At 40.5% G+C, this 27,884-nt stretch overlaps 4 protein-coding genes across 7 annotated transcripts; 3 read left to right on the top strand and 1 right to left on the bottom strand.

Annotated features, from left to right (window-relative positions):
- Positions 1-184: 184 nt before the first annotated feature.
- Positions 185-26,543, top strand: LOC108005893 (GTP-binding protein Rhes). 3 transcript variants are annotated; one of them, XM_017069283.4, is made up of 5 exons: positions 185-279; positions 21,710-22,481; positions 23,328-23,521; positions 24,441-24,624; positions 24,699-26,543. In XM_017069283.4, exons 2-5 carry the CDS (start codon positions 21,952-21,954, stop codon positions 25,105-25,107), a joined length of 1,317 nt encoding a protein of 438 aa, XP_016924772.3. In that variant the 5' UTR covers positions 185-279; positions 21,710-21,951; the 3' UTR covers positions 25,108-26,543. The 3 variants fall into 3 exon arrangements, with proteins under 3 accessions (XP_016924772.3, XP_036671319.3, XP_016924771.3); XM_036815424.3 differs by lacking the exon at positions 185-279 and adding an exon at positions 336-352; XM_017069282.4 differs by lacking the exon at positions 185-279 and adding an exon at positions 5,743-6,034.
- On the top strand, positions 7,183-10,342 carry LOC108005748 (uncharacterized). The gene is made up of 5 exons (XM_065864614.2): positions 7,183-8,189; positions 8,251-8,376; positions 8,471-8,639; positions 8,786-8,960; positions 9,586-10,342. Exons 1-5 carry the CDS (start codon positions 7,972-7,974, stop codon positions 9,777-9,779), a joined length of 882 nt encoding a protein of 293 aa, XP_065720686.2. The 5' UTR covers positions 7,183-7,971; the 3' UTR covers positions 9,780-10,342.
- LOC108005895 (protein lifeguard 2) lies at positions 14,087-15,607 on the top strand. Its single transcript, XM_065864610.2, has 5 exons — positions 14,087-14,763; positions 14,823-14,967; positions 15,024-15,149; positions 15,212-15,361; positions 15,426-15,607. The coding sequence occupies exons 1-5, from the start codon at positions 14,546-14,548 to the stop codon at positions 15,588-15,590; spliced, it is 804 nt and encodes a 267-aa protein (XP_065720682.2). The 5' UTR covers positions 14,087-14,545; the 3' UTR covers positions 15,591-15,607.
- Positions 15,432-18,115, bottom strand: LOC108005894 (uncharacterized). Of its 2 annotated transcripts, XM_017069286.4 has the most exons (4): positions 17,678-18,105; positions 16,779-16,988; positions 15,642-15,829; positions 15,432-15,572 (listed from the first exon to the last, which is right to left on the bottom strand). In XM_017069286.4, the coding sequence occupies exons 1-4, from the start codon at positions 18,009-18,011 to the stop codon at positions 15,540-15,542; spliced, it is 765 nt and encodes a 254-aa protein (XP_016924775.3). In that variant the 5' UTR covers positions 18,012-18,105; the 3' UTR covers positions 15,432-15,539. The 2 variants fall into 2 exon arrangements, with proteins under 2 accessions (XP_016924775.3, XP_016924777.3); XM_017069288.4 differs by lacking the exons at positions 15,432-15,572; positions 15,642-15,829; positions 16,779-16,988 and adding an exon at positions 17,536-17,563 and having other exon boundaries at positions 17,678-18,115.
- Positions 26,544-27,884: the final 1,341 nt, after the last annotated feature.

Below are 27,884 nucleotides of genomic sequence, written 5' to 3'. Positions count from 1 at the left end.
AGCATGGAAATGTAATAATGCCTTCTCAGCAACACACATATGGACGGGAGCACTAAATTTCATTTCAATAATTCAATATTAGACAGGGCAAAAGTAGACAAAGGATAACAGCAACAGTCCTCTTCAGTTAAGAGCGACTGTTGGCTAACAGGACTCACAGGACTTTTAACTTGGCCAACATCAAACTCGGGTCCTCAGTTGTCTGCTGTTCGTGAGAGGAGCAGGACTTTCCGAGCTCCCCGTACTTTTCCCAACCATCCAAAAAAACGACTCGATTTCGTACGTAAATATTTATGTTTGGGTAACTCGCGTCCCGAGCCGAAAGTTCGCGAGTTGGTATAAAAAACTGCGAGTGCGTTAAAAAGTTCACACACAAATTGCATTATTTCCGCGCTGCGATATATTGGCGCGTTTTTCATGCTTTGCATATTTTTTTTTGGTCGTTTTAACTGGAACAAAAGCGTTATGTATATGCGGGGGTAAAAAGTTTGGGGCGATTGTTGTGGATGTGAATTTTGCATAAGGACATGAGGAGCAGCACCCAAGAGGAAAAAAAGAAAAGCGGAAGGGGCGGCTTTTATTCCGGACATAAGCACTCGGAAAAATCACAATATTGCAATAATAATGAAGGAATATCTTATTTCTATGTTTTTTTAGTGCATGCATTTTATGATTTTTAATTTGTTTATAATATAAATAAATAGCTTGTAGGATCCTGAAGTAAGTAAATATTTTTTTCACTGCATATGCTACATACTATAATGTGTGGCAGGCAGCTCGTTTATTTTAAAAATTTCCATTTAAACCCACTGACTTACTTGCTGCTCCTGTTGTGTGGGGATCAAGTAACTTGTGATTCCTGGGGCCAAGTGGTTTCTCGCCACCTGAAAATTAGTCAAGAGCCCCCTGATTTACAGCGAGTTTAAGTGTATTAAGGCATTAGGCCAGGTCTTTGCCTCGGGCCAGGAACTTCTCCCTTCTCCATGTGGCCAAAATGTAATTTTCTTAGCACTTTTGTTCACGCCCGACGACACATGTTGTGGTTCACACACCAACACACACCGCCTCACCCGCATTTACCGCACCCATACATGCAGACAACGGAAGGGGACACACGCACACTTATACCCAGAGACCGCAGACACCGATACTAATGCCCCCCGGCGGCATTTACATACTCGCCCAAACATAAGCATAAGCGCAACTTAGCTTGCCAAAGTTTTTTGTTCAACTTTCCGCTGCCGAAAGCGAGCTTAGATTGGGAGAGGAGTCCTCCTGACTGATTGATACCCTTCCAGCTTGTGACTGTTGAAAAGAAAGTGTAGGGAAGAGTGCTAAATGACTGCAAAAGAGCTCTCGGGAATATCACTTATACGCAGTGTGGCTTTGACTGATTCACAAGCTCTAATAATAATATAAAGGTTCTTAAATGATTTTATTTAAACAACAAGTTTTTACTGTTACCATTTTTATTCAAAAGACCTCTTGACTAGAACAACAAAAATGTTTGTTACATATTTAAGGGTAATACGGATGATTACCTATAAAATATAAGTACCTATAGAATTATTCGTTATTAGAGAAAGAAATAGTTTCCGCATATTTTGTAATATTTTTTAACCATTTAACCTTGCTCTAGTCACTCATCTTCTTCAGAGCATTCATTTTTGTACTTACCTAATATAATACTCTCAAGTTAAACGATATTTTTAAGTGGATTTCGAACTTCTTCTTTTGTACTTATCCCATAACATATTATACCACATTTTTCAAATGGCTTTTGAGTTCCTAAAATCATCTTAAACGTCTTAAAACCCAGCGAAGCGTAACCTAAAGTACCCCAAAGTTACCCTTCACCTACTGCAAGGCATATTTAAATGCTCAAAGTCCGGAGTTCGAAAGTAGCTGGCTGAAATAATGCCTATAGTACAATCTGGGTCCCCAAATCGTCTGGCTGACGACACGCTTAGCTTAAGGCCCGTGGGCAATGCCACTTTGGCACTTTGGTACTCTGGGATTGCGGCGGATTTAATCGATAGCCGTGCTAATAGTTTGGCTGTGCGACATGTGTGAATATCCGATGGGGCTGCGTTTCAACTCTCGGCTGCCAATCATTTTACGCTTGATTGCCGTCCAAGGCCGGAGGCACCGGAATCCGGTGGCAATGCCTTTGCCGGGGTGTCATCCGATGTTGTCCCTGGGATTTGGGCTGCCAAGTCAGACATTAAGTCGATGGTCCGGCCGAAAAGCCCCGGCTGAACTGAAGGCAATTCATCTAAATCAGGTTCGGCCGGCCAGTTCTGCGGTTGCGGCTTCAATTAATTAAAACAAATTGTATTTGCCCATGGCTCTGAAACTCGGGCGTCTGCTGATGGCCGGCCATCTCTGCGGTATATATATATATATGTACACACTCAGTCTTTTTTCAATTAATTGTTATTTCATTAGCTTCCATTACTCGCTGAGCCACCCACGCGGGCTATTAATGTAGTGGGCGCCCATTCACCTGGCTAGAAAGCCAGGGGAAGTGGAAAAGGGAGTGAGTTGATCCCGGAGAGGTGGGCGTTATAATTTTCACTTTTATTGGCTTTTAATGAATGCGAAATTGCCAGGGATTATGAATACACTTGCCCATTATCTGCTGCAGGGCCATTAATTAGATTACAAAACGTTTTACGGGCTTTGGTTAGGGTCTTATGAGATTTTCCTGCTGACTTTGTTGGGGGAAATTGTGTTTTTCAGCTTGCTTTCAAGTGGTTCTCGGCAATAAATTGTATCTTAATTTAACCTTGATTTAGGTATTGAAAATCTAAAATTAGTTCTTCTTAAATCACTATATGTTGTTGTTTATAAAATAATAATTAGATTGTTCTGACTTTACAAGTCAGTTAGTCAAAAATGAAGTATGTATGATAGTAGTTAATATTTGGTATAGTTAGTAATTTAGGTTTGTTTATTGTTTTTCGTTTGTTTATTATTTATGAGGATATAAATTTCTTCCCGATTTCGCCATTTGCAAGTTAAAACTGAAAGTGAAAACACGTCTGATGGACCCTCAGGTGCATTGAGCAAATGTGATCGGAATGGCATTGTCACCGATTCAGTGGTCGGATGGCGGAAGGTGGATAGCTGGGTGCCTGCTGTATGGTTTTCTGGGGCTCTGCCGCCACTCGACTGGCATTCAGGAGCCGTCTCATTGACTTGTCAAGTGATGCTATCAAGCCGGGCTTGTGGTCGTTACACTGAATTTGCTTGTTTGTTTGTCCGCTCGACTGCTGATTCACTTGTCTGCCGCTCGGCAATTGAATGCCACTCTGTGGCAATGGCAATGCAGTGCCACGCCCACTCCTGCGGCCGCCCGCCTGTCTGACTGCCATTCTGCGTGAGTCCTTTCAACACTTTGCACTTTCCGGCAAACAATCACATTCATTGACTTGCATTACGGTGTTTTGCAATGGTATTTCAGCCACACATCAGGGGAAAAGGTGGTTGGCTGTTCAGGGTTCGGTTTTCGATATTGGATATTCGGTATTCCCTTTCAACTGGGGGCACCACTCGGCTGATTATTGCTTACTTATTGATAGCGAAACTGATTCGCCAAGTATGCGGCAAAAGCAGAGATAAGTTTGTTCCCTGCGGAGCCAGTGGAGCGTGCCACTTGGCATCAGATTCTTTCGCTCACCCACGTATCTCTCAGATACTTTTCTGACTTTCAGTCGGTGCAGATCCTGCTATTCGGATAATTCTGTAATGAATGGAAAAACAGATAGTAAATGTAAATAATTTACCTAAACTGATAAAAAAATTGTATAATACTTTATTATAATATAAAATAATTTGATTATAATTTAAATACTAATTTATAAAAATAATGATAATAATAATTTAAATATCGTTAAATTGAATTTCGTTATCATATGAAATTATTGAATAAGTTGCTAGACATATTTTATCAAGTTAATAAAAATATATTTCCTATTAAAACAAAAACCTAATGCCATTCCTTAAATAACACAAACATCAGCAATGGATTCAATATGCCATTCATGGAATTATAACTTCTTTTCTCATGTGTAGGTTTAAAACTGCGATTATAATGCGTAAAAGTCATTAAGTGCACCATCAAAATAAATATGCATAATATATTTAAATCCTTTACCAAATCGCAAATATTATTAAATTCACATTTGGTTCTTAAATCAAAAGAGCAAATATTGATATTAACTGGTATGCAAAATGTTTGTTATTTTCATTATTGGACATTTATTTTCCTATTTTTATTATTGATTTGTGAGATAGATTGGAAAGCATTTATGCTGGTGTTTATTTATGAATGCCAGATTTATGGGAAACTATTCAAATATTCAGGAAACTAAAAGCGAATAGAAAGTTTGTAAACCAAAATGCAGTCCAACCCCAGGCATTCCGTATTCAGCGAAATATTTTGCAACAAATTATGCTTTAAAGTGAGCACATCATCCTCTCCAGTGGCAGTTAACTTTTAATTTCCTCACCTGAGCCCGGGCTCACCTGCCCCACAGCGGGGGATTCCCCCACGCAGTTGTGAATCCCTGCGAGTCGTGAATCAGCGCCGCAAGCCGCAAAGGACACGCGGCAGACCGCAGTCGACAGGGACAAAAAACAAAACAAGAAACAAAAACAACAGTTGAGCCCACTTTAGAGGTAATGGGGCGGTGGCATTAGCCATTAGCCATTTGCCATTCAGCGCAAAGGCACTGGCTTATTTTCATAATTGCCGCGGCTAAGTCGCGTTCTTGGCGGCAAAAAGCAGCAAGAGCGCTAATCAGGACCTCATCCGCCTCCTTGTGGCCCACTCAATAAGTGACTTGATAAACATGCTGAAATGGTTACAAAGTCAACAGCTTATTTGCCATGCCAGAGACATTTCAAATTCTCAACTCGCCACTCAACTGAATCAAAGTGCGTGGAGTAAGCACGATTTCTTAATTATGTGTACCCACGACTGCACAGGGAGAAATTAAGATTCGGCTTTAATTAAGATCAGATTTAGATAGTACGCATTAGTAAGAAAGTCTTTCCGACCGTTTGTGATATGAAATCCTTTAATTATGAAAATCACACGATTATTATTTAGGTTAGGTTATTAGGTTATTAGGTTTTTAGAGTTTTAGTTTTATTCTTTTTTTATATGGTACTTCAAATTAACAGGACAGAACTTCAATGTTTTGTGTGTTATAAGCTATTTCTAAAATCTCGACTACTTTGAAATCTTTTATCCCAAAATGTGCAATAACATACTACTACTAATACTAATAAGATACTACTAATACTAGAATTTGGAATGTTACAATAATACTTTAAAAAAGTTAATTTATAGTTCATTACCACTTCATAAAAATCAAACTTGGCAAAGGAAGTTCATCAAATCGATCCTAGAAATATCAAAATTCTTTTATGTGTTCTGTGGTGTTGACATTTAAGTTGGATGAAGAATAAAGTATCCATTGTGGGAGGAGATGAGTCGCACACCCGCTTGTTGCTGGCAAAAACTTTTCATTATATTTATGATACAGCTTGACTTTTGTTTTGTTTGTTTAACTTCTTGTCAACCTACATAATCGGGGACGCTCTCTCTCTCAGGCCCTGTTAGCCACTCTCTGTCGCTGTTAGCGAGGGCCCACTGCGCAGGTCGCCGGAGTTGAGTTGGCAATTGAATTTCACAGTAATTTCCTGGCCCCGACTGGCATACGCTTCAGATAATCGCTCGTCGGCCTGAGAGTCGGACGTGTTTTGGCCGTAATACGACAGCAACTAACAGTATTTTGAGGGGAATACCCGCATCTGTGTCGTACCTCGTTTGTTCATTCATAAAGCCGTGTCCTTTTACGCGAAAGCCGCCACAAACTCGCATCCTGGAGGACAACGACATCTATCGTGTGTGAGTGCTGTTCTGTGTGTGTTTTTGTGCCGACAGGAAATACTCGACCAAGGTGATAGAGAAAACACATATAATAATTGCAAAGGACAACCAATTTAGTTGATGTCCATTCAGGTGAGCCAGAATTTGTCGACAGCACATTGTTATCGCGTCGCCATTATACATGGTGTGTGTGATTGTGATTTCTTTTAATGCAATTTGGCCACAATTTCATTCGATTTGCTATGGTTTTATTTGATTTTATTGTTGCTGCTTATTTGATTTGTCGCCGGACACCTGCGGGCAGGGCGTATACTCGATGTCAGGACCAAGAAAAGTGGTCCATAAAAGGCTTTCGGGGAGTTGTTTGGGGTTACGGCCACAGTACCCACTCGAAGCGGTCGAAATATTTTACGGTCTGCCACTTAAGTGCATCGGTGGCTTGGCGACTTGGCTTTTGTCTTTGTTTTTATAGTTGGTGCTTGAATTTCAAACGGCTGTCGTTTGTCTCGTGTTCTGCTAAGTGAAGAAGCAGTTACCCGTAAATCTTTTGCTGATTAAGTTGCTCCTGCGGTACGTAAAAATTCAACGAGCTCGGCAGAAAATATTTGTGCGCCAGCCGACGAAAACAGCAGTCTCACATGCTTTGCATATTGCTTATCTAAATTGTTTCGTTCGTGGCCCAGAAAAAGTGCGGAAAAAGGCGGTCGGGCCATTAAACAGAAACACACACACACTCTAGACTAGGCCAATTTTTCAATGTCATTTAAAGGAAGCAGAGTTTTGACATTGGCCATTAATAAATTAGTGAGCACGCAGCTCAGCAGGATCCTCCGGCCTGCTAATTGAGTGGTAAATGCGAGGATGCTTTGAAGTCGAAGTCCTGGCCAAGTGGGTGGGCCTGGTATCGCAGCTCAGGAATCAGCATCACGCAAATCTAAATTAAAAGAAATGCCCAAGATCCAGGAGCCATCAACAGCTGCGCCCACGCTCCCATCCCCCTCCTCTCTTTCCGAAAAAAGAAAGTAATTTGAAGCGTTCTGGCCAACCTTTCACCCCCATCCGCCAACCTACATCCCTTTTCACTTCCGTCGCAGACTTTCACAGCCTTTCGCAGCCTTTCACACATCTTTTAGCACTTTGGCCAAACTTTGCAGCCGCTTCGCTTCAGTTCTGTTAGGTTAGAGGTATAGAAATAAATACATAGGTATGTGGGTATGTATGGGAACTCTCGATGTGTGCGAGATTGTTTGCCTGTCTTGTATTCCTACAAATCTTTTCAACAATTCAAAAATGTTTACTGGAACGAATTTATGGGATCCCCTTTGGCTGGCCCACATCTGTCCCCGATTTCTGGGTTCCTTGGCCTAAACCCTTCGAGGCCGTGTACTCATTATGTTCTTGTTGATTCTGGATTGAATGGATTTATATTTATACGAAAACATCAGGAAGCGCATATCAAATGCAGAACATGAGAGTTCTGAGAATTATTTTTCAGGCCAAGAAAAATGTTTATTTCTAACTGTGAAAAGGCAAACGTAAAATATTTAGCCATTGAAAAGGACCAAGAGAGAAATTTCTTGGAAATGGAAATACTGTAATTTAAGATACATGAACTTGAGCTTAATTCAAGACTGTAACAAATTGTTGAGCTCTTACACAGAAGCTATAAAAAAACGATGGATATCTTAAGCCAGTTTCAAAGATAAGTAAATAAATCAACCTGTGTCAAAATCCCCAAAATCTACCCATCGAAAATCGAGCCATCTATCATTCGGGAAATCTATTCAAACGTAAAGAACTCCCCTATGGCTGTCATGTGCTGTAGCCGTAATCATTTGATTTGGATACAGAGTGTGTTAACTCTCGGGGCCTGGGGTATTGTTATGAGGAGAACCTGAAGATACCCATTAAAATGGCAGATGTTTAGACCGGATGTGGCAGTAAAGTGAGTTGTATGCTGCAGCAACAAATGCTTTGCGTGTCAGGTTTCTTTTGTGTTTTTTTCATGTTGTAACTCATTTTCTCCGCTCTATATCATTTTGGGGTGTTAATTCACAAGTGCCCGCAAGATGGCATCGCCAAGTTTCCGGAATTCTGGGTCCCAGAATAAACCACCCCCAACGCCAGTTCCACCCCGCCCTGTAATAGTGCCACGCCCCAGTATGCTGCAGTATGAGCCCCACGAGAGTCAGAAAATCTCTAGATCCAGATTTATAGTTTTGGTATACCTGCTGGTCGTGGTAGTACTCCTACTCGCCCTGGTTCAATGGGAACTTGTGTCCTTCTAGTAAGTTTTTCAAAGATTTATTTGGTTACTACAATATTATGTATACAGTTTCTTTATTTAGCAAACCCTTAACCAATTTATTTTTTGACAAGCACTGGCTGAGTGTGGCTTGCATGGTAATATCAGTTCCGCTTTTAGCGGTTTTTCTGATCATCCGTAAAGCTCGATACATACCAATCCTTGGATGGGTGCTCCTCTGTGTAATTGTAGGTATACCTTAGCAGCATTTTCTTACCTAGAATTTGAAGCCCATATTTTAGATTGCAGATAGAACTAATGGTCATTGGGATTTGCACTTTGGCTGCCTATTGTAGTGCACTATACTTTTTGCTAAGCTTCACCATAACTGCAATTTTTGTGGTGACCTTTATGCTCATTGGTTCCTTTATTCCCTGCGATTTGACCGCCAATGTGGCGGTATTATTTATAATCAGCATGCAGATATTTGGGGTCAGCATATTTCTATTGATGATGTTCATGATGACCGAATCGGGCGATGGATTTTTCTGCGCCTTTGCCATGATGGTTTTGGGTATTGTTGGTATGGTAAGGAAACCCTTAATATATGGTATTTATTTTAACCATCAGCTACCCAGTTTATCATGTACCATGCCCAACTGATCCGAGGTTGGCGGTATGCGGAAATTTACACCACCGATGGACTCTTTGCAGTGATCATCCTTTTCTGCCACTTTTGCACTATTCTGATGCTTCTGTGCTTCTGGGATTGGTCAAAAGCAAAAGATGACGATGATTATGACTCTGGGGAGGGTGGACTGACTAAGGGAATTGAAGATCATGAAGAAATGACAGATAAACTCGGATTTAGAATGCCCAATTCAAATGATTATGTTGAAGGCGTAATAAATCTTTGATTTCCAATTCATCTTTTCAATTCATTGAAATAAAAATGTAATAGTTACTCTACCTGGAATTTCATTACAAAAATTACATTTTTGTAAGACATAGTTTCAATTAAGAAATTTAAAATATCCCCCTGCAGACAGTCAGATATTTATTCGATTTTCCAGTGGCGCTGCTCACTTATTATTGCCAGGATAATCCCCGTCTTGTTTTAATCAAATTGAGTCGGGAATTATCTCTCTTTGGCATCACCCACAAAAGACGGACCAAGCGAGTAGTGGCCATCTGGCATGTGGCTCAAAGGATTCCCCGGCAGGGAATATAAATTATCGCATTATGCTTGCAGCTCAGCTTTTTCGACCGCCGCGCCATGATACCAATTAGTATAATTACCAAGGGAAGGGAAATAAAAACAGTACTTTTAGTTGGTAAATACTTCATGAAAAGCGCAGTTCTGCTGCTCCTGCTTCTACTCCTGAGCTATTGCTGTGCACTGGGCATTAATTTTTATTAAATTGTTTTAATTTTTAAGGAGCTTACAAGGCTGTGTGGCTAACAACTCGGCTGTCATTCGAAATTTTTTGGGTCAGACCACTCAGGACGACAGGACTGCAGGACATCAGGCGCCTGCTAAGCCTACTCGTCGACATTATAATAACATCCATCATTCTGGACCACACACAAATAACAACAACTGGCGAAAGTTGCACAGAAATAAAAATATAAACAAAACGGCAAAAGCAGAAAAAACAGAAAGCCAAAAACAAGTTTAGCTTGGACTGCTCCACGCTGAGTAAACATGACATATTTTTGTTTACCCGAAACGTTTGCCTCGTTCTTCATGTCAGCACGACGGCTGATGGGCCTTTTAGGCCAGGATATATGAATGAATGAATGGGCCCTTTGACCACCATTTAACCTGCCGTTTGGCGCCTTCAAACACTGGCTTTTATACGAAGAAAGTATATAGAAATGCGTGGGAGTATGAGTGCTTATGCATCCAATAATAAGCCATTTCGTGCACATAATTGGCTGTGGCAGGAGCAAAAGCGGACAAAGTAAATAGCCATAATTAATGTATACAACATAAATGTGACCTGACCGAAATACGAAAAAAGCGGTCGAAGAACACGAAACGACAGAGCCTCGAAAACTTTTTATCTTCAATGGCGCACAGTGGTCGAGAACAAGCTAATCCAGACTATGATTGAGTTAAAGGAAATCTCTGTCAAAATTTAAAATCATATTTAAATAAAGTTAGGAAAATACCTGTCTTAACATCCTGAAAAATGTAAGGTACTTTGTTTTTTTAATTTGTAATCATATAAATGATCAATTTCAAATGACCACAGAATTCAATAAACCCTAGCTTATCACTCAAATAAAAAATAAAAATTTATATTACATATTCCGCACAACAAAAGTCTGCTTGAATTTTTGCCACTGTAAGCCGCTGAACGATATATGCTCTATAATGCGTATACGCCGCGTGGTACACATTGGAAAATGTGCAATAAAGAAGGCTTCTTCATTGATACGCAAAGCAGCGATATGGGCATCTATATTGTATAATGCAAACTGTATGTTTGAGTGCCGAATATTTGAGCCAGCAATCGCTGAAATTATGGAGGATGAAATGTGGGTGAAATGCCGTCGAAAATCCGGAGAGGAAAAAAGGCATCAGCCGCAAAATTGGCAGAAACAACAGGAAAATGTTTTTCGCCGGCGTCGCGATGCTGTTTCGCTGATGTCTCTCCGGATGATTGCGTTGACGAAATCGCATTGACGGGCTACAACACGGCAAAAAAATACAAAAAATAAACAATTTTATTAAATAATCCATCAATGACAGATTTGGTTTTCATAAAAAAAAATTAAGTAAAAACGTAAGCCTTTTTTAGGGGAGTATTTGCACTCTGGGGAATACAAAAAATTAAATTTTTTTGGGATGATAAGAAACGGTTTAGATATATTTTAAGGTTCTGGTGTACAACTAATTTGACTATGGATTTTTTGGACAATATTTCTGCAAATTTAAAGAACGTTAAACATTATGTGCTAACTTAATATATTTTTTTTCCAATTTAATTTTTAATTTGAACTTTTTTCCGGTGCTGAATCAGAAGCAACGACACATCCGGCGAATATTCGCCGGCCTAGGGTGGAACATTGCAGGAAGTGCTGTTGAGTGTGTGGGTGTTTGTACTTGGACACCCATCAAGGGTCTGGAGCATACTCATCATTATAAAAACGATGAGAGACCGGTGGTGCGGGACGAAATCCAAATTAGATTTGCACGTTGTGTCAATGAAGGTTTATATTTTCCTACAACGCCGCCCGGGCGTCATTTAATTTTCATTTAATTTGGGAAAACACATTTAGGCGCGCGCGCGGCAAGGCTCTAATCAGGCGCAAAGCCTTTTTATTCTGATAATAGTAAAATTAAATAAATGCAAACTGCTGTGAAAATTTGAATTTGAATTTTTGGAGGCTCGGGCACAAAAGATGCCTGCGAAATTTATGCGCGCCCCGCCGCGATCCTTCGGTCCTTTGGTCCTCTAAGGGTAAGCCATTGTCATTGTCGAGCGACGGCGTTGACAGCTGCTCCCTGAAAACCCCCTCAGCCGTCATCTAGGCTCCCCAAAAACCAAACCGAAAAACCCCGCGCCCTTTTGATGGCCGCCTTTTGTAGCCTGCATCGCTGTGACATTTTTATTACAAGGGCTCATGAATTTTATTCGGCTCGCGAGCAACTGCCGCCGATTTTATGGGAATTCCGCCCCGCGGCATCAAATTTTCGGTTCCTGACATCCGCCGGACGCTTGAGCGAAACTATTCGCCCAAGACGATCGAAAAGAAATTGTGTGCACAATGCGCTGCCCGCAAACAACTCTAATTAAAAAAGTTTTACGTTTAACCACTTGAGTTGGCTCAAACACATCCATGTTGGCATGTGTGTGGGTACACTGAGGAAAATTACTTACTTACTTAAAATTTAAATATAAATGGTTTATATATGTGCCAAAAATTAATAACAATTTATACTTCATTCAAATATTCAATTACAATTTTATGATATAAAAAATTGGATCTTTTAGCTAGTTTTTCAAAATATATCTTTTAAAGTTAAAATTGTAGGTAGGTAGGTAAAATCATGGGTAAAATGTTAATACCAAAATTACACATATACTTTTGTTCATTTAAAATATTGAATTTGTTTATAAAGAAATAAAAAAGCTTCTGTTTAATTTTAATTGTCAAGTCGCTTAGGCTTTGTCAAAAACGAAGAAATAAATTATTTCCTCCGCGGAGGAATGATATATTGTATTGACATTTGTTCTCCGTGTGGCATGTTTGTGGCATGTAAGTGTGTGGCCAGACAATCAAAACTTTTGCCACAACCAAGGAAACTTCAAAGCAAAGACAACGGGCGGCCTAGGCGAAAAGGCAGTGGAAAAGGCAGTGGAAAAGCGGGAAAAGTGAGGGGGGAACGGGGAAGGCGGCAATAAAATTAATGAAGCGCCTTGGTTTTAGCCGGCAGCCATGAGAGAGACATTAAAGCGGTTCGCCGGAACAGTTGTAGGTCATGTCACTGCCAATGTCTGTTTAAGTATGCGTACAAAGACTGCCGTTTTGCAGGAATTACGAGCATGAAGATGCGGATGGGGAGTCTCCAGATGGAGATGGAGGCCGGAACCGGAAGAAGGGACAAGAAACCTGAACAATTCCCCCGCGGGACAGCGGCCCACTTGTTTTTGTTGATGGCGGTGGCTAATCTCTGATGTATACTTAATTATGTGGCACACTTTTGATTGCCAGGGGGGCCTTGAAAGCTGGGTGTCTGGGCGGGAAAATGTCCAACCCTTTCTGCTTGGTCCACCCTTTTTAGCCATGTCATGTAAATTTCATTTGGCAAATGCTGTTAGCTCGGCAGTCGGAAAGTATGCTACACTTTTTGACATTTTCATTCGACTTGGCAATGCAAACAAAATGGGCGGAGAGAGGGGAAAGTGAAAATTCATGAATGATAGAGGTTCACAGAGAACGGAGGGGCAGGAGGAGGGGCAGGGACCTTTACCTAATCCGGCTGCCAGCTGAAAAAGTTTCCAGCAAAGTTTTCAAGTTGAGCGCCAAAAATTCTTATCACAACTTGCACTGCATTCCATCAATTTTGCACCACTTTCGGTCCACCTTTCTCCGCATCCATCCAACCATCCAGCCATCCACTCAACCATCCACCACCTATATCTCCTCGCCGAGCTGCAATAAAGCAATCAATTTTGAGCCGCCCCTCTGGCCTTTCCCGCACTTTTCCATCCTGGATGAGCGACACCTTTGACACGGGCCAGTGAAAAAGAAAAATATCGACGCGCAACGAGTTATTCAACCGAATTCGTAATTGTTTTTAAATGAAACTCTTTGTCCTTGGCCATGGCAAGTTGGCAGCAATTCAGCAGTTTGCCCCGGCCCCCAATCAATCAAACAATCAAGCCATGTTTATCTACAGCCCTCGATATCGACAATAAGTAATGAACACGAATCGCGGGACTGAGTCGCTCCCCATCGGATTGTCTATGCCGCATATTGTCTGCTCATTTGGACTATTTCTGTTTGCATTATGCGCTATTTGCACATTTGATTGAATAAAGTTATGTACACTTGTCATGCAATCGAGAGATTAGGACCCAGGCGAGGGATATATCGAGGTCCTACTGGGGCGTTGATCCCGTTCTAGCGTTGGAAATAAAATAATTAAATGGGCAATTTCAAAAAAATGCAAGCTTAAATTTACATTGCTATAAAGTGAGGATAATTTAGACCTGTGCAAATTAGAATTCAATTCAATAAACAAATAGAATACCATAAGGATTCAGAAAATAAATTAAGCATGGGAAAGGCAAAGTATATTTATAATTTAATACAAAGAAAATCATATAGTTATAATAAATAATACAAGATAAACCTGTGTAAAATGGCATCAGATAATAAGGAAACCGGAATTGTTTCATTTAAGTTAACAAGGCAGTCAAATCAGAATAAACTATGTACAATTTCCCAAAATTATCTCAATAAATCCGTTTATCCCCCAATTAAGCATATGACAACTTTGTTTAGCACTAAGTAAGCCATAGCACAAACTACTCTATTAACGCATTGCGCATACGCACCGTCTGCCAGCTATCAGTCGTGGCAAATTAATGCGACATGGCAGCAATTAGTCCTACGCTCCTAAATGATTTAAAACTTGCGCCAAACTTTGTCGGCCCCCTCTGCTTGTTTGTCCGCAACATTTTGCGCAAACTTTTAATTATTACACACTTGCGACTTGTTGTTCAATTTGTTCGCGATGCTGCCAGATTATAAACTTTTGTCGAGTTCAATTATGTACGCCGAATCGTCGGCATTGTTTGTTCTAATTCGCTTCATAAACTTTTCGCTTCGGACGGCCCATTTTGATGTGCAATTAGTGCCCGGAACGGCGTTAAATTTTCATGAAACTCAGACCGACTGTATCTCAGGACTCCGGGGTTCCAAAATCAAACTATTTATCTGCTGCTGCCATGTTCGAGGCAAATGTTATCGTCTGGCCGTTTTTCAACACCGAATCGGTTGAGGATCGTCGAAAGTATATAATAAAAGTGTTCCTGGAGTTTGCTGTATTCGTCCTGATTGGATTTGTGCATTGGATCCTCATGTTGACGTTATTGCAGTGAGTTTTTTTGGGAGAACTCCCTGCGATTGGTTATGTTTTAATATATTTTTTGTTAGGGATTGGTTTTTTGACTTGGTCAAAGACCACACATCCGCCTTGCTTTTGGCTTTTGTCGTGGGAATTTTCCTCCTCTTATTATTTGCCATTAGTAAGCCACTGCGGAAAATGTCCTGCGTCAACTGGTTGATTACCTTTATAATCGTGAGTTATAAAATGTGTATGTACATCCTCAAACTGTAACTAAATATTTGATTCAGGTGGAATGTCTTGTGGTTTCTCTCAGTGTGCTGGTCATTTCATCGGGAATTCTTTATATGCTAGCCGGGTTCTTGATCGTGGCCGTGGTAACTGTGTTTTGCTGTTTCATAGCTGCTTTAATGCCGGTTCGTAGATTCAGAAAATTATAGTAAAACCCTATGAATTCTGAAAGCCCCACCACCCACAGTATGATCTCACTGGAACCGGACTTTATCTCTATATGCTGGCCACAGGCGCCTACATGCTGAGCCTTTATTCCCTGGTGATATATGCAGTCCTCGAGGTGACTTGGGGATTTTATCTCTTCGCGACCTTTATCGCTTGCCTCGTGATAGTAGTAAGGAAATTTGCGCATTTCATATCCTTTAGCTGTCCTCAGCATAACCCCCAATCACTTGCAGTTCCTCATGTATCATGTGCAGTGCATAATGGGCGGACGAAGGGCCTCGTCCAGTTTGTTCGATGACAAGTTTGCTGCCCTGCTGCTGTTCCACGAATTCGTAGGTCTCTTTGTGCTAACCCTCTACTGGCGACCCATAATGCAGCGCCTGCAGTTGAAACAATAAACGAGCAGTCAGTCGGTTCTAAGTAATCCCCATGTATTTCAGACAGTTTACCAAGCGACTCTCAGCCAGGGCCCCTAGAGGCTCCTGCCTCGCACAGCCGCCGGGTCCTCGCATGTGGAGCATCACATGATCCCGACACTCGATCCGTCCGTCTCCATTGCAATCGTCGCCATAACGCTGCACATAGCCCCGCACAATGGTCTCGGCACACTGGTCATATACCACGCATCGTTCGTACTCTGTTGAAGATGGAGATGGGGTGGGGAAACGGGTTAGTCGGTGGTCATTACACGCCTGAGGCAGTCTGCCAACGGAGATTACACAGGGAAGAACTTAAAGCCAATTCAGAAACGTCTAAGAACCATAGCCTTTTTACTTTTGATTTTCTATTAAAGCACACAAATATTTAAGCCGGAAGTGAAAAGTATACAAAGGGAAAAATTCACGTACTTGGACCCTACATGACTTCAAATAAAACCTTCCATTAAAATGTAGGACCAATTTAACTTACAAATTTGTAAGTGCTTTTTATGGCCAGCTTAATTGAGGTAAACCACTTTCAAGTCTATTTAATCAACATTTTACATGGGAGTCTTACTTTTAAGGTCTTGCTTTCAAACATGACTATAGTAATGGGTAACTCATGACTTTAAACATAAGCCTCCAATATAAAATTATGAAACAACTGACTTAAAATGGTCTTACCTTCCCAATATAAAGGACTATATTAGATCAGGGGTGCCACAGAAATCTTTTTAGTGCACAATTTAAATAGATGCACACAAGAAACTCAATCCCAATCAGAGGTCTGCGATTTCTATGGCAATGCCTTATAGTAAACTAAGTGCTTTTAAATATTTTCGTACATAAAACAATTATTGATGGTTAAATTTGGCAAGGGGCCATATAAGGCTTTAATCGGTAATAGCTTCTTTTATTTTCTAATTTTAATAATAAATGACTCGCAAATTAGTGACACTAGCTACAACAGACTATAGTATATACTATAGTCAATAAACTGTGTACATGTGATAAGAATAGAGTCACATACTAAATTAAATATTTTAAATATTTTAAATCTATCTATCAATTTTTTTGGGACTTAAACAAATCCGTTCGGCTTTGGCTTTAACTCATTTATATATTTTCAACCATTTTCTAAGCAGTTTACCTTAGTGTATGCCTTACCCTGTGCGAGTGCGTCGTCCGGGTCAATTATCCCCAGTGTGTCCTGCCAGTAGGAGTGGGAGATGCGGTATTTGCCGCACGCCTCTTTGCCCCGTCCTCGGTTATTGCAGATTGCTGGAATATTATCCGTGGCAGTGGTGGCGATGCAGAGTAGGCACTTGCTGCCCAACTCTGTGGGAGATGGCTGGAATGTTGTTATCGTCTGGGCAGCTGCAAAATGCATTCCAAAGACAGGCCCAATTAGCCCTTTAATCGAAACTATTTACCACACAATATGGCTTAGAGCATAGTTGGCAGGGGGTTCCGTTTCCGTTTCCCTTTCGCTTCCCCTTCCCCAACACTAAATAACTCTTTTAGACCTCACGTTTTAACCACACTCATCTTTAGTTGGAAACTTTTAAGAAAGCACCAACTGCAAACTGGGTATGTTTTATTAGCAGTTTGTGCAAAGCAACTTTAAATTGCAGTTTTAGTAACTTTAAATTGATGTTAAACATAGTTTGGAATACTTTGGGCGCATAAGTGTAAGTATGGATTTATGTGCACTTCCTCATTCTATCATTTTACATATATAGACATTTTACTACTGCAAACTTAATCAGCACTACAACATGTATGTATATTTTCAATAACACTTGACTATGACATTATGGAATACACTATTTGAAATGAAAATAAAATATTTAAAAGCCCAACGAAAACATTGATTTCTTTTATTTACAATCGCTATTTTTATGGAGCACTGAGATCTGCTGGTTCTCCTAATGGCGTTTCTAATCAGTCGGCTGGGAAAGAGAGATAGAGAGAGAACAGCAACCCAACAATGTAAACCGCTTATAAAATTATCTGATGGGGAAGAGCTTTTAGCGATTGAACAAGGGTCCTTGAGGCACACTTACCCACAGCCGCGGCGGTGACCACGGGGAAGTCCTCCTCCAAGACGTCCAGCCTCCCCCGATCCTTGAGATTGATGTGCAGCCGGCCCAGATGATGCTTCTGTCTTAAGTGCATGTAAATGGCGCCGATGACGAGCAGCAGGGCGATGAAAATGGCGCCCCCACTCAGGAACTCTCGAGTGCAGCAGGTCCTTCGATTCCAGCGCCGTTTAGTGCGACTTCGACCGGACATTGACAGGGCTTCGGCGTACTCCTGATGGTCCGCCACCTTGGTGGCATCCGTTTCGATATCCTCACTGTTCTTGGCCAGCTCCGCCACACTGCTGCTTTGCTCCATTACGAGGTAGCTTCTCTATAGGCGGTCGCACTTGGACTAACCCGACTTAGATGGAAGTACTACAGCTTCCATAGAACCATGTTTCAGGTGCTGCCCGAGAGATAACCTCCCCTCGATTATCATCGCACAATGTTGTCAGCGTAATTGATGCCCGCTGTTTGCGGTTCCCATTCTCAGTGTTTTTTTGCTCAACCAGCTAATCTGTTCCAGCTTTTGTTCTCCGTTTCTCTGACATTTCGGCGATATTTCTCCCATTCAAGTGGCGCTCACCCCATCAGTTCTTCTCCAGCTCTCAAACATCAGTGTAGTCAGTAGTCGTACACCTGAATAAATCCGAATTCATGTGGTTTTCACTCACAAAAGTTGTACGAACTTAATTTGATGCTGTATTTGCTCTATAAACAATTTTACACAGCAGCGATGGCAACCACACTGTGCTTGATTTGCAAATAATCCGGAAACTACTATTTTTGGCAAAATTATTTCTAGAGAATGCTTTCATTATTGTGTTTCATGAAAATATTAGTAAATACTTTACTCGAATTTCGGTGTCTGCATTTCATTAAATGTTTTGGTTTATTTTTAGAGAAATTTTAAGTGGGAATTCCATTTCAGTTTATGCCTCGCTTATATATAAACCATTTAAAGCAAATGATTTTGGTACAATGTTTTCAGTTATGTATTAAGAAAAATTGAGTGCTTAATAAGTTTTTACATCACATTTAGTAAACAACAATATAAAATATTTCCTTTTTTTATTTTTCTTTAAAATTAAATTTACCTAATTAATTTAAAATATAAACAATTTTTGTTAAGATAAGTAAAAGTGGTTTTTCTTTTGTATTAAGAAATGATAGTAAAGCTTAAAGATATAATGATTTATATTGATGGTATGGTTTGCATTAATCTGATATACGATATTCTTGTAAACTATATTTTCTTTCGGTGTATAACTTGGATTGGGTGTCGATTGCACTCCTCTTCCATTTGCGACATGACAACTTATGGCAGGCGACCATTGAAATGGAAGGGCTTTGGGTTTGGGTGCCGATGTTTGCCCATCGGGAGGTGTTGGTTGGGTTGTTTGGCTGACAACCTTGCGCATTTGTATGCGCGAATTGTAAACAAATATGAGAAATTGTTGAGACTCTTGCGGCGAAATTGGAACGAAAGTGTGGGGCAGCAAACAACAGCAGGCGTTTTATGGGTACAGGATCCAATAGTGGGGCATGGGCGTGGTGGCATTCAAAGGGGTGCGAACAGGACGTGCTTAGACCCTCCTGAAGTGCCACTTGTCATACGCAAACTTACTTCACGACCATCGTAATCTGTCAACAGCAAAGTGTGGGCTCACGCGTGCAATGCATTCAAATGTTCACATGTCTTCGTATATTTCGCATCTATTTATATTGTTTTTAAAATATCATCGATCAAGTCTGTGCAAATTGCTATGGTGAAAAGATTTTACTGTCTTTTTCGGTTTGCAAAGACTGAAAAGAAAATAAACGACTCAAAAGTTTTGCGATGTGTCGAATTTTATGAAGAGTTATTGACATTTAAGAGTGATTGCAAATTACGCTCAATCACCTTTTTCAAGCTGCCAAAGAAAGTTATCATGCATTGAATATATAAATTTATGTTGAAATAGCCATAAACTATTATTTAGGAAAGCGTGTGAAATATATTAGCCTCCTTGGAGACACTTTTTATTTATGGTGCTGATTTGGTTCGTGTTTGGTTTTAATTTTGTAGTGTTTTATACTCAAAACAATTTTCCTAAAAATTTTTTTCTCTTAAACATCACAAATTTTACCCAAAAGGAATATAAATAGTCTTAAACTTTTCACTATAAATAAAAAAACTCCCCCTTTTGGGGCACGCCTCTGGGCGCCTCCTGCACAGGTGCTCGGCAAATAACAGAGCTGCTCCGTCACTTAGTTGATTATTCTTTCTGTTTTTGTACAGCAGCCATTTCCATTTCCACATTGCCTCGCAAATGTCGCCATTGTCTCAAGGCGTTTCCGTTGCCATTTCAGTATGTTTTTCCTCTTATGGCCAAGGCAAAAAGTCATTTGTGTGCGAGGGTGCTTTGAGGGTGTCCTGCCCCACCAACACATGGCCAGATGAAAGGACGAGCCGAACCGCAAGCCAAAATCAATTATGGAAAAATTACCAGTAGTTGGGCTAAATGGCCTTTATTCGTTTGGGACTGGGACTGCGAAACTTGGAATCGGTTTGGGGTGTCCCCTTGTATGTGAAATAATAATATGCGGTGAATTCTTTTCTTGCAAATTTTCCACTCGAATTCCTTTTGTGAGCTGGCATTTAAACCCTCGTTCCCCACGTTTTTCCATCCTCTCTCTCGTCGTCCAAAAAAAAGGAGAAAAACTGCACAAAAATGGGGAAAATGAGCTGAAATCTGAGCGCGAGTACGGGCACTTGGTGCACTCGATTATGGCGGACGCCGAGCACCCATCGTTTGGCGGTAACGGTAACGGCTTTTTCCGGTCTGATTTTGCCACCCACTTCCTCTGCCCACTTTCCCAGCTTTCCCGGCTTTTCCACCCCGTGCTGCCGCTGCATGCGATATGCATGAGTTGAGCCAATGTGGCCATTCCGGCTGATGTACACGGAGCACGTAGCATGCTAAAACAAAGTTAATTAGATTTGTGGCAAGATGCCCATTATGGCTTGAATGAGGGGGGTGGTCAGGCAATAGCCCTTTTAATGTGAAGTGTGCAGCTGGTTTTTCAAAATTTCCTTTTCATTGGCCCTGATGAACTAGGGGTTTTTCCAATTAAACGCGGAACTACCGATTGACGAAGAAAATTGGATGCACTGAACTTTTATGTAATACCCAAACTTGGCAGTTTTCCAGAAAATATTTTTTCGTTTCATCTTTCGAGGACTTTATTAATTGTATTTTCATTTTGAAGTTTTTTTTTAAAGTATTACTTAGTAAAAACTAAATTAAATGTTAGATACATGACTTTTAAAATAACAAGAACCAAATGCCCCAAAAAAGATGCAGAACAAATGAATATATAATTTTGTTTTTGACGCAGGTTTTTAATTTGACTGGTTAAATGTGCCCACTTTTAAGCGGATTTTGGATTAAACCAGATAAAATCAAAATCGGAAAGTATCAGTTCAACATACCCATACGAAAAAAAATATTTCTGAAAATACAAAAGCCGCTTAAGTTTACTATGGTTTTTAATTCCCAAACTGTGGCCCATTTTGGGATTATTAAAACGGCTCCCGAAGTTCGCATCTAAGCTTGAGGTAGTTTTAATCACAAAGTTCGCAGCATTTCAGACAACTCCACTTGAGCAACAAAATGGTAAAAATGTAAAGTAAAGTCGCTAACAATCGGATTATACTTGCATTTAGCTAACAAGAAGACTTTTCCCAACTACAGATAATCTAGTTTTTTGGGGTGACGGGTATGTGGCAGTCGAGGATTCGTTTTCCGGTTGCATTTTCCTCTTACTTTCTCGCTGGGTTCTGTGTGGTTTATTCGTCTGGATGGGCTTGGGGCAATTACCGTGCTTAATGGCCTCCGAAATGTTTGCCGCCCGCCTCCAACCTAGACGCCCCCACTTTTTCTTGCTCGCTCCTTTGAACAGATGGCGTAACTTTTTTTTTTACATTTACGAGCTGAATGCATTTTTACGTCTTTACATCTCTTTTTGCAGTTTGGCGCGGAGCTGGGCTAATGCATTTGGCCCGGGATAAAGTTTATACCATTACCATTACGGCGTAAGGTACATATGCAAATGTCGGCTTGTTAACGACAAAGTTGAATGATTGAAAATGCAAATTGCAACCGCAACTTGCCACCGACTTGCTGCTAAGCAAAAACAGCGACGGTGCATCAGGACCACAAATTAACCCACCGGCGACAACCAGTTAAAGTGGCGGAAATGACACAGTCAAAATGTATCGCTGCAAAAATTGGTTTTGTGCGCGCAGCAACAACAACAACTACGTCGATGTGGCACTAAGCGAGGCGCCACCCACCGCCTCCACCACCACCACCACCACCCCACATGCAACAAACAGCCGCAACAGCAGCGCCAGCAACAACAACAACGTGAGGAGCAACAGCAGCAAAAGCAATCAGCAGACAAACGCCACCACAGCGGGCGTTCATAGAGGTGGCATAGGCACCACCACCCACTCCCACCCAACCACCGCCCACTGCTCCACCGATGAGCCATCGCCGCCACAGGCCCACGTGGTCACCTTTCTGGACGAGACCACTGCCAGCGGGAGCAACGGAGCCGTGACGAGCAGCCGCCTGGTCACCACCGCCGAACTGCACCAGGCCCACATGCTGGAGCACCACTCGAACCTGGACGCCATCGAGCAGGCGGACGACTTCATCTACGGGCCCGGCGCAGGACTCTCGCTCTGCGACGACAGCCTGCCGTCGGCCAAGAACTGCTATCGACTCGTCATGCTCGGGTACGTACTCGATCTGTGGAGGTGCACTGAGAGAAATTTAATTATTAGGGATAACAATTATTCTCTCGTTAAGATCTTTAGTTAAAAGATTTTATATAGTTCGTTTTTTAAATACACAAGCAATTTTGTTAAAAAGGAAGGTGCTAAAAAGTATGCTTTGGTAAAAAGAAAGCTTTGTTATTTTGGGCTATCAGTACTTGTAATAAATTGTTGCATACTTTTAGACTCTTTGAAAAATAACTATAGTGAATTCTGTTAAGTGTAGTAATTCAGATGTATTAAAATCTCCTAAATCAAATTATCTATCAAGTTCCATCTAACAAGCACAATAGGTTTTAAAATGTATTATAATGCTGTAGAATCCTAACACTTTTAATATATTATTGCATACCTTTAGACACATCTATAAGTGGTTCAAGAATACTAGTAAATTCGGTTATTTTTGTGTATTTAGATAGATAAACAACTTCGCTATTTAAATAATAGTCCATATTTGTTCCATTTTGAAAAAGGGATTCTAAAAATTTTGATTTGTAATTGAAAAAAAGCCAACAAAACTTCATTTTGTTTTATTTTTGTTTTTGATTTAGGAAAACACAATTTTTTACTGCAAAAATAATTTTGATAAACAGGAAAATAGTTAAGCAAAAGAGTCTTAATTTATTTCATTGATTTTTATTTTTGTACTTAAAATGAGGTCAAATCTTTCTCACTGTACAAATCATCGAATGGATGACGCCCGTTCGAGTTAATTTTGAGCTTTCATTGGCGTTCCTCTGCATTCACTGAATGGACAGCGGCAATTTGAAATCCAATCTCGATTTGCAATTTTCCTTCTCCATGCAGCTCATCACGCGCCGGCAAGTCGTCGATTGTGGCACGTTTCCTGGGCAATCGGTTCGAAGAGGCCTATACGCCAACCATCGAGGAGTTCCACCGCAAATTGTATCGCATACGAAACGAGGTCTTTCAACTGGATATTTTGGATACTTCTGGCTATCATCCGTTTCCCGCAATGCGTCGTTTATCATTTCTAACTGGTGAGTGTGAAGTCTTGGCCATCAAATAGTTGCATGTATGTGGGGCATTCCAAGGATATGCGGCAATCGACTCGGACGCACGTTCTATCACTTAAGTTGTCGACTGCCCTCATTGGGTGCCATTTAATGTCCTATAAATTATCATAAAAATCAGGCTCAGCTGCTGGTAAACAAAGTAGGGTTCCATACCCTTTCATGCAATATCATGGCGTGGGGACAGTTTTTGTAACTTTTCTTGGTCATCAAGGGTGCCGTTAATATTAGAACTAGGAGTCATGAACCTGTAATTAGGTCGCAGGACCTTGAAACCATCTTTGCATAAATTACTTGTTGGGTATGCATAATTTATTTGAATATAACTAGATAGAGCATGAAATAGTTATGGTTCAATTATTAAATTTATTATTATAATAATATGATATTACAATTGTATATTCACCATGTCTGGGCAATATGATTATGTCAATTATTACTAATGACTATTACTTTCCCCCAGTTTAATATAGAAAAACGCCTTGAATTCCCCTGAATTCGTTTTGGTCCCAATAAAAATACTTTATTTATTGTTTAGTCACGACTCCCAAGAACTATTTTGACTCATATATATAGTATATATAAATATATATATGGCAAATAATAAGTAGGGTATTCATGCATCAGTGGAATGCGGCTATTGATTTTCCCATTCCCGATTTTTGGCTACCGAATTACCCTAAACAACCCAGGACCCACACACAATCTCGAACACATTAACATAGCGGAGATGAGCCTCAGATGTCAGAAGCGTTTTATATAGTGTCTGGAAAATTGCGAGTGCGTAGGTCATAGATTCGGGACCCATAAATAAGCAATAAATTTGCATTTGCTAAATCAAACGACGATTAATGTTCCTCTTTATGGTTTTCGATTGCTATTGCAGGGGATCTCTTCATCCTCGTCTTCAGCATGGATTCCCGTGAGTCCTTCGAGGAGGTCGTACGCCTGCGGGAGAACATCCTGGAGACCAAGTGGGCAGCCCTGAATCCCGGTTCCGGGTTCAAGAAGAAGAGTCTTCCCAAGATACCGATGATATTGGCGGGCAACAAATGTGATCGAGACTTTAAGTAAGTGAAGTTAATAAAGGTCTTTCATGTGTTGCAGAACTTTAGAATAATCTTAACACTACCTTATCTTCCAGAACTGTGCAGGTGGACGAGGTAATGGGCTACATCGCTGGTCAGGACAACTGCTGCACCTTTGTGGAGTGCTCGGCTCGTCAGAACTACCGCATCGACGACCTGTTCCACTCCCTGTTCACGGTCTCCAATCTACCGCTGGAGATGACCCCGAACCATCATCGTCGTTTGGTCTCAGTTTTCGGGGCACCTTCGCCACTCCCACCACACGGATCCGCGGTGGGCGGGACCAAGAAGAACGCACTCTCCATCAAGCGAAGATTTAGCGATGCCTGCGGGGTGGTGACCCCGAATGCCCGGCGACCCAGCATACGCACCGATCTCAACCTGATGAGATCCAAGACTATGGCTCTCAACGAGGGCGAGGGGGTGAGGAATCCCTCGCGATGGAACCGCTGCGCCCTGATGTAGAAACCGAGGGCAGTGTGATAGTAGTGATGATCCTTGGGATTCTTCGGATCTAGAGATATCAGGGTAATCCCGACGGATAGTGCAGCAACTAATTATAAACGCAGCGTTTGGGTGATTTCGATATTATAGTGTATATACTCGTTTAGTCAGGTCGCGGCAAGTGTGTTGAAAATATTAATTAATTATGCATTTAGCACTTTCTCGCCATCTTTGGACAAAGGCAAAAACCGCGCAAATGTACTTGTTTCGCAATATGCATAATTAAAATCTGAAGCGATACTTGCACCCACTCACCTCTGCCTGCCCAAAGTCCAATCTGAATAATCCAACGCACTTGATGCTCAGTTTTTTCTCTACATTTTTGTATTACATTTTCCATTTTATCTGTTTTGGTAATTCTTATCGTTGTATTTGCACATTTACTTGACGCACACACCAAAAACCAAAACGCAGAGGACAATAAAGTTAAAACGTATTCGGAATTGCGGGATTTGTAATTGTTATTCAAATTTAATTTGTAGACTTAACCAATTGAATTTACATGAATTTATATTGAACTAATTTAATGTTATCGTTGATTGTTGAAGATACCAATTTGAATATTTGATCATTAGAAAGAAGTTATGTTTAAGCAAGCACACTCTATACACAACTATCAGCCCAAAAAACAACTTTCGAAAGATTGCATATCAGCCAAAACTGGAACCGAAACACACCGAATCAAAACTATTGAAGGGAATCTTGACCAACTAACAAACAAACTAACTCTACTGTAACACTTGTACACCGATCTAAGCGAATCTAAGCCCAACTATGGTTAACTATATTGCAAAATAAAAGAACTTATATGATACACACTTCTAGCGTTAAACCGAATTTATCAGATCTGTTCTCGATTCGACTTTGGGTTCCGTAGGGCGGATTTCCAATCGAGAACAGCTCCGTAAGTTTAGCAAATTCGAGTTTCAATCTAACCTAAGCAACAGCAACAATTTTCGCGAGTTTAACATTTATAAAGTATTATCGATAATGGAATTACAGAACATATGCGTTTCATGGCGGCATGAAACCAAGACCAAATGATTATTCTAGCTATACTTACCAGTGGCATGAACGCTAACCCAAATATGTAATAACTTAAAATTTATTGAGATTTCATGCATATTTTAGGCAATTATCGTTAATGTAAAAATAAAAAAAGGTGCATATATTTACAAAATTCGCGTTGGGCCAAAGTGCACTAATATAAATAAAAATTTAAATAAGAATAATACCTGACGTTTGGGTGATTACCCGCAAAAGTTATATTGATTTAAGATTAACCATGAAAGCTAACTTTTTAATGCTTTGGATTTGCATTGTTTATTTACATTATACGTATATTGCAAACGATTGAATTACGATTAAATAAAACTTAAAACACAACTTAAAATAAGGATTTTTTTTTGGAATTTATGGTAAAAGCTTGGAGGACATTCGACGTAGACGTAAATGTCCTTCGAGCTTTTAAGCTTTTTATTGTAAAAAACTTGGGTAAAGCTTGAAACGTATACGGGAAAATGTCCCATAGTGATGCGATGTGTAGTTCACAAGGAACCAGCTGTTTCAGATTGGTCCTTTATCTCGTGTTCTTGCTTAAAATTTATTTATTACTAGGAAGGACTGAAATACCAGAAGGCTTATTGTTCTTTCTAAAATTGTCATTCTTAATAAATAATAATAATGTACTCAAAACATTGTTAAAATATTTTTAATTGTTGTAACTAATTATTGTAATTGATTTATAATGTTTTGTTGACTAAAAGCATACGCTGAATTTTCTTAAAATTATATATCATTAATATTAAGCTTTATGAAGAATTGTTGAACTTGTTATGGGTTTGGGAATAATTTTTATTCATCTGGTAAAGAGCGAAAGCTTAAATTGGATGTAGGAGTAGGAAAAGCTTTAATCCTGGTTTAAAACTTGTAGACAAGAAGGAAACCTTTAAAGCTCTAACCAGGTTTTGTAAAATGAGATTCCCTTACAGAGATTTTCCTTATAAAAAAAACATTATTAAACGAAAAAAAAACATTTTTTAAGTAAGTAACCTTCGCATAATAATCCATAAATTTTACCGGCAAACCAATGGATTATATCACAGGCGTTACACCTGGCGTATACTTTATGAGACGACGCATCCTTTCTCATATCCCAGGTCAACAAATCAAACTCTGTCCTGTCAGATGACAACAACAATCTGCCACACATTGGCCCAAATTACAAGACATTCGCGGGGAAGAATTTATGTTTTGCCAACCCGATGGCCTGGTCCTAAATAATTGCCAGTTGCCGGCCTGGAAAAGTAACAGGAGCACGTGCACATGGCGATGACGCCGACACATTTACGCCCAATTGAACAATTTTCCGGGAAAGTGGAGAAGCGGGTGAAAGGACTCTGGAAAAGGACCTCCATGTGGCCAGAGGGCATCCGCTCAAAAGTGCAGTCAATTTTAATTGCTTGTCTGATCGCAGACAGGGGCTATTAATAGGCTTATGGTTTGCATGATATACCGATATCCCGATGCGAAAGCCTCCGTCGTGTGTGGCTTTTTGGGGGGCGTTAGCAGTGGCTCGCTTATGCAAGTGGATTGTTTCAGCCAGATGCAGATGCATCCGCAGCTGCCCCTGCCACCCGATAATCGCTGCGGTTAGTTGGGGCCGCCCCAGAATGGGCCATTTCGAACACGAACCTCCCCTGATACCTAATACAATTTGCATATGAAATTTCCATCTG

Source organism: Drosophila suzukii, chromosome 3 (genome assembly GCF_043229965.1).
Source record: "Drosophila suzukii chromosome 3, CBGP_Dsuzu_IsoJpt1.0, whole genome shotgun sequence".
NCBI classification, from domain to species: domain Eukaryota; kingdom Metazoa; phylum Arthropoda; class Insecta; order Diptera; family Drosophilidae; genus Drosophila; species Drosophila suzukii.
The sequence above is the reverse complement of the archived record's forward strand: the minus strand, read 5'-3'. Positions and strand labels throughout refer to the sequence as shown.

Excerpts from the sequence above, each read along its gene's own strand:
- LOC108005748 (XM_065864614.2), top strand. The coding sequence starts at position 7,972 with ATGGCATCGCCAAGTTTCCGGAATTCTGGGTCCCAGAATAAACCACCC. Across the intron at positions 8,377-8,470 it reads TACATACCAATCCTTGGATG|CATTGGGATTTGCACTTTGG; the intron begins GGTGCTCCTCTG and ends AGAACTAATGGT. Across the intron at positions 8,961-9,585 it reads TGATTATGACTCTGGGGAGG|GAGCTTACAAGGCTGTGTGG; the intron begins GTGGACTGACTA and ends TTAATTTTTAAG.
- LOC108005895 (XM_065864610.2), top strand. The coding sequence starts at position 14,546 with ATGAAACTCAGACCGACTGTATCTCAGGACTCCGGGGTTCCAAAATCA. Across the intron at positions 14,764-14,822 it reads CTCATGTTGACGTTATTGCA|GGATTGGTTTTTTGACTTGG; the intron begins GTGAGTTTTTTT and ends ATTTTTTGTTAG. Across the intron at positions 15,150-15,211 it reads TCATAGCTGCTTTAATGCCG|TATGATCTCACTGGAACCGG; the intron begins GTTCGTAGATTC and ends CACCACCCACAG.
- LOC108005893 (XM_017069283.4), top strand. The coding sequence starts at position 21,952 with ATGTATCGCTGCAAAAATTGGTTTTGTGCGCGCAGCAACAACAACAAC. Across the intron at positions 22,482-23,327 it reads TATCGACTCGTCATGCTCGG|CTCATCACGCGCCGGCAAGT; the intron begins GTACGTACTCGA and ends TTCTCCATGCAG. Across the intron at positions 23,522-24,440 it reads TCGTTTATCATTTCTAACTG|GGGATCTCTTCATCCTCGTC; the intron begins GTGAGTGTGAAG and ends TTGCTATTGCAG.
- LOC108005894 (XM_017069286.4), bottom strand. The coding sequence starts at position 18,011 with ATGGAGCAAAGCAGCAGTGTGGCGGAGCTGGCCAAGAACAGTGAGGAT. Across the intron at positions 15,830-16,778 it reads GGACGACGCACTCGCACAGG|AGTACGAACGATGCGTGGTA; the intron begins GTAAGGCATACA and ends CATCTTCAACAG. Across the intron at positions 15,573-15,641 it reads CCCTGGCTGAGAGTCGCTTG|GCGCTGCATTATGGGTCGCC; the intron begins GTAAACTGTCTG and ends TTTCAACTGCAG.